The 5,921-nt window shown below is 32.8% G+C and overlaps 1 protein-coding gene across 1 annotated transcript; it reads right to left on the reverse strand.

Annotated features, from left to right (window-relative positions):
* Window positions 1–4,015: 4,015 nt before the first annotated feature.
* Window positions 4,016–4,720, reverse strand: LOC103578272 (ribonuclease H-like). Its single transcript, XM_008559279.2, has one exon. It carries the CDS (start codon window positions 4,718–4,720, stop codon window positions 4,016–4,018), a length of 705 nt encoding a protein of 234 aa, XP_008557501.2.
* Window positions 4,721–5,921: the final 1,201 nt, after the last annotated feature.

Below are 5,921 nucleotides of genomic sequence, written 5' to 3' on the forward strand. Positions count from 1 at the left end.
TTCATAGATTCCTGTGGATTGGTTGAAATTCTAACTCAAGCTGAAGTATAAGCTACTGGTTCGACTAACAGCTTTTTGGATAGTAAGCATTTTAACCGGTGCAAGCGTTTACATCCGCTAACTGCTGCTGCTTTACAAACATCACATTTTCAACAATATTCATTAACAACTAACGTATATTTGGAATTGTTAGACAATTTATTACAGACGGTAAGAGAAACCGCTTCGTTTAATACAACAGCATCTAACGTTCATGATGCTATTGAATTACCACAGGCTTTAGACAAAATTGTTAATGGGTATAAAGAGTTCTGTAGACAAACTTTGGCTGGCGAAAAAGGGAAAACTGCTCAGTACTATTATCTATACTGCAAAATATATTAATTTATTTCTTCGTTTTTCAAGAAGTATACGCACATGTAATATTGAATTGTACATTGACTCGATTTATAACATTTGTGATTTATTCTTTGGACTTAACCAACCAAACTATGCCAGATGGGGTCTTTTATATGTAAGCAATTTAATCAGACTGTATACGAGAAATTCGCCTTTGGTTACAGAATTTCGACGAGGTGCATTCGGAGTCCGGCGTACTAAAGCGAATTTCTCGAGATCACCCGTTGATTTAACTCTGGAACAAACAATCAGCTCTGATGCTAGTGATGAATTAACAAACAATCTTGCAGTGGAAGCAATATCAGCTTGACAGCGATGGGCTCTTAATCACAGCATGAGAACAAAAATTCTAACAAGTCTAAAAGAAAATATTGGCATGTCAAAAACTGACGATACATCATATTGCTTACAGAAAAACAGAATAATCAAAGATCAAAAAAGTCTCCACAGTATAATTGAGGCAATAAATAATACAATGAATCCATTCGATGATAATATTGATAAAAATGTTTTATTCAATATTTCAACAGGCAGAGCCGCATCAGAAAATGTTACCAATTTTCTACAAAATATTAAAGAAGAAGGTCATAAACAAAAACTCAATTTTATTTCCGAATGCTGCTCAGTTCCTGGAAGATTTGAAAAACCCATATCTCGTAATAAAATTTTTAATTTTGCATCAGAGTGTATCACAAAAACTGTAAAGAACAAAGATAAAAGTAAGAAAGTGTTATTGAAGATGGAACGAGATATTCTTGGACGATCATTAGCAGTCAGTATAACAAAAAAAATTAATATAGAATTCTGCTTAACTTTTCCGCTCGCACCGATGCCACCTGCTCTTTTCTCGTATGATGGTGGAATGTTAAAAACCGATAAGTCGACATTAGCGAAAACATTGAAATCGAACGTCGAAGTTTCAGAGCCGACACAGATTGATGTGGAAATAATCGATGGTTTTTATTATTTTTATTTAATTGGAGCCTCAATACCACAAACTTTTGAAAAAATTGCTGAATCGATACTCATAAAAATTGGTTCGACGACAGCCGCACAGGTGCATTTAGTTTTCGATCGTTATATGTCGCCATCAATAAAAGAAACAGAACGCCAAAATTGTCAAGAAATTGACGTTCCATTTAATATTTCTGGACCCCAACAAAACAGGCCGCCAGATTTTTTACGTAGCTTAAAAAATTACCGATTTAAAGAGGCTTTGGTTCAGTTTTTATCTGTCTATTGGGAAAATGATAATTTAGTAACAATTATTAAAGACAAAAAAATTTTTCTAACTGTTCAGAATCGTTGTAACTCCTATGAAGCGCACCAAAATCGAATGAAAAAAACTGAAGAAATTGAATATATGTGTGATCATGAAGAGGCGGATACCAGGATAATTTTTCATGCGTCCAAAGTAACGCCGGGATCAAAGATTTTAATTAAATCTTCCGATACCGACGTAATGATTATTTTGCTTGGAAACATAGATAAATTGGAACAATCAGAAGCTTGGATAGCAAGTTTAACAAATAAAAAAAAAATTCAAAAGACCTCGATTGCATTAATTGCACGGAATTGGCCAAAAAATTAGGAACCACGCTATGCCGAAACCTACCAGCTTTACATGCGTATACTGGTTGTGATTATACAGCGGCTTTTGAACAGAAAGGCAAAGTTCGGCCATTTAAACTGTTCTCCAAAAATGAATCATACCAAAACATATTTGCGTCATTATTAGATGAAACAGATATTTTCATAAATGAAAGAATGAAGGCCGTTCAGGAGTTTACCGCTCTTATGTATGGCATAAAAAATTGCACTAGTGTGAATAACGCCCGGTATTGCATTTTCATGGAAAATTATTCCGCGAAAGAGGATAATGTTCACTTTTTGAAAAAAGTTAAAAGTTATGACTCCAACAATTTGCCATCATGCTGGTCTTCCTTAACACAAAAAATTTTACGCACGATTTATGTCAATTCTATGTGGCTTCATGCGACTGATCGAGATTGCTCGAAATTGCGCCCTGAAAATTGTTGGCTGTTAGAGGATGATAATTTTAAACCAATTGGATTTGTTGGGGACCAAACACCCTTAAAAATTGATGACATTGTACAAATCATGGATAATGGACATGAAGAAGAATTATTAGAATCTGATGAACATTATTTAACTTCCGATGATTCCGATTATGAAGAATAAAAATTATAATGAATTTGTCAATTTCATTTTTCTATGTATTTTATATGCTTTGTAATAAACATTTTAAATAGTATAAATGTACTAAATTTTCTTTTTCTCTATTGATGAATTTTTCTTATTTATTATAATAAAATATTATGAGTAACACTTATTCTTTTCCGCTTTACGGCATTTATTTAATTTTCAACAATGAATAAACGAGCAACTACCAGCAACTACGTGACTGCTCAAATATCGGTACGAAATTTATGAAGTACACAGAAAAAAAAAGATTCCTTGCCGGAAAATTAAAATATTAATTTAAATAAAGAAAATAAATACGACCGTCTTTTTTTTCCCGCGTAATTTTAATGTAATTCGAATGAAATAAATAAATCGCTTTATCTCCATATTTGTCGATAAAAAAGACTTTAAACTATGAAAAGACACAAATTCAAGTCAAGATCTTTTTAACGATAGAAAATTTAATAACATTAACTAATTTTAGCATGTAAATATGGCGGGACCAACATCTTCCTTATTCTTTTAATAATATAGATTATTCTTTATAATATATTTTAAATAATGAATATAAATTTTTTTATAATTTTAAAATTTTATAATTTAGCTGCAAAATGAAAAAAAAATTTAGTTGAATTTATTTTTTTTTATTATTAATATATTTAATAATTTATTTTTCATTATTTTACAGCCGTAAGTATTTCTAATATAATTAAATTAAAGTTAAAATAAATTAGAGTTTAAAATTACTGTCGACTATGATAAATAAATGCTGTCTCTGTCACTCACATGTACATGAGCATGCGCACTCGGACACATTCAACGGTCAGGTAGCGTGCAGCTGCTATGTTGTGTCTTGTTCTATTACACGGACCTCGGCCGCTCTACTTTCTCTCTCACACCTATCAAATTGCTCCAATTTTTAAATTTTATAGCCTGACAAAAATATTTCATCAACGATTTTTTGCAGACAAGCCTATACGATTAGTTTTGTAATTAAAATATCTTACTTATGATACCAATTTCGATTGGTTATCAGAACACTAAAGTTTCCTATATTGACTTACCTGTTTACATCTGCTTGGCAGGTAGCCATGAACAGAAATAAATAGACAAGCCTACAAAGGCATATTCTGTGTATTAAAAACTATCAGTTGAAATGAAATTCATTCGGTTATCAAATGTGTGAAGGTGATGAAAAAAAATTGACTAAAATTAATTTAATTAAAAATAGCCATGAACACTTTTTGATAGCCAAGCCATCATAGGCATTTTTGTTAATAAATTATATTTGATAAAAAATATGTCTCATCTGGTTATCAGATGGGTGAAGGTCGACTCCCACGGTCTCCTCTACTATAGGAGAAGTTTGCGAAGTCGGACATAACATCCCTCCCTAAGCTCAGAAATGAATCTATTTCTTGGAGCTTGTATCTGTTCGGCTGATGTTGAACTCTGCCTTCGCTTTTGTCTTGAATAGTTCGTATAATTTAGCTCCATCTTTGGCCAATTGGTCGGCTTGCTCGTTACCATAGATTCCTTCGTGACCTGAAACGTGGTAGATCTTGATGTCTCGGGCCTCCATTTGAGTTTTGATATATTCAAGCTCTTCTTTATACGAAACTGGCTTTCCTGTGGAGGTAATCCAATCGCGTTCCTTCCAATTTTCATACCAGGGATTAAGGCCGTTGCATAAGTATTCCGAATCCGTGAAAAAATCTTTTTTTGTTAAATCAAATTTTCTTAGAATTTTCAAAGCCTGCAGAATAGCCTCCAACTCTGTCCCGTTGTTGGTTTTTCGGTTGGAACACGGATGAGACAAATTCTGAGGGTGATTTGGTCTCAAATAAATACCTAATCCTGTTGCTGATTCTGTGGATCCGTTACGAAAACACGATCCATCCGTGAAGATGGTGATCCGACCCTCAGCATTTCTTTCGAAGAGGTGATTTAGCGGGTGGAGGATCAATTGCCAATATTGTAAATACTTATGAGATTCTTTTATAAATGAAATTTGTTTAAAAACTGGATATGGATCAGAGATAATTTGTTCGCGACAATCCGCCCAGGAGTTGTATATTCCAGGCTTATGCCCACTTAAGACCAGATAGAATGGCATTTTGCTGAGAGTGAGGGGAAATGAAGTGTCCAGTTAACGGATGAAAATAGATGAAATAAGTTGAAAGGAATTGACTCGGTTCCCCACGGAAGACCACAAAGCTTCTTTACAATAATCAATGATCAGGCAAGAGTCGTTTGAGTTATTGGTTGCAAGCTTATAATCCTAATCTATAACTAAATATCTTATCCTAACTCTAACATGTACAAAGATTACTGATTGTAAAGTATGGGCCTATCACTAGAAACCAAGGTTTTCCTGCTAATACCTTATTCGTTGGTTGGATTAAATACCTGATCCTTTTCAGGTTCCTAGGGTTTACAACCACTGTTCATAGTGATAGCTCCAATTCTGTAATTAGACATATTTATAAAAATGACAAAATGATTAATATAATTGCTCTAGTGGGAAAACATAATATACTGCTGATTCCTATAATTAGGTAGATTAATGTACTTATTCTAACAAAATACATGCCTATTCGTTACATATATTTTTTTTGTTTTTATATAGTCCCTTTTTTTTCTTTAATCGAAAATAAAGACGATACTTTTTAAAGGAGACCTTTTCTTTTGTGGTTTTTTTTTTTATACATTCAGTATGTATATATTGTTATTCTTTTCTTTTTTTTTCTCCAAGATCCTCTTTCCCCTTTTAACATGGAGAAATTGGAACCTCTCATCACCCTCCAAGGATAAAAGAGACCCAAACCTCTTCTAATTAGGGAAGGTATTAGTAAAGGAAGAAGGGGGTCCTGTTTAGTTTTCTTTTCTTTTCATATATATGTATATATATATATGTATATCTATCAAGAAAAATATTTCTTATAACAATTTTTTGTAAAACTACTATCCTAACATTCCTTTAGGTTTCCTTAACGGAAAATGGAGATGATACTCCTTAAAGGCATTGTCTCATAAAATTTTTAATAAGGTAACTATCTTCTTATTATAATGTAGCAATATTTTCCTTATCTAGGGTAACCTAAGAATCCCTTTAAGTTTCCTTGTCGGAAAATGGAGCTGATACTCCCTAAAGGAATTGTAAACTATTACATCTGAATTTTTAAATTTGCTTTTCTATACTAAATATTAATTCCTAGTTCTATTAACTATTCGACTATCTTCACCAGGATCCGATACGGCTTATTGCTTCTCTGGGTGTTGTCTTGAAGTCCCTCAAGGTTTCCTCTCGATGGTAT

This window comes from Microplitis demolitor, chromosome 5 (assembly GCF_026212275.2).
Source record: "Microplitis demolitor isolate Queensland-Clemson2020A chromosome 5, iyMicDemo2.1a, whole genome shotgun sequence".
Classification (NCBI taxonomy): domain Eukaryota; kingdom Metazoa; phylum Arthropoda; class Insecta; order Hymenoptera; family Braconidae; genus Microplitis; species Microplitis demolitor.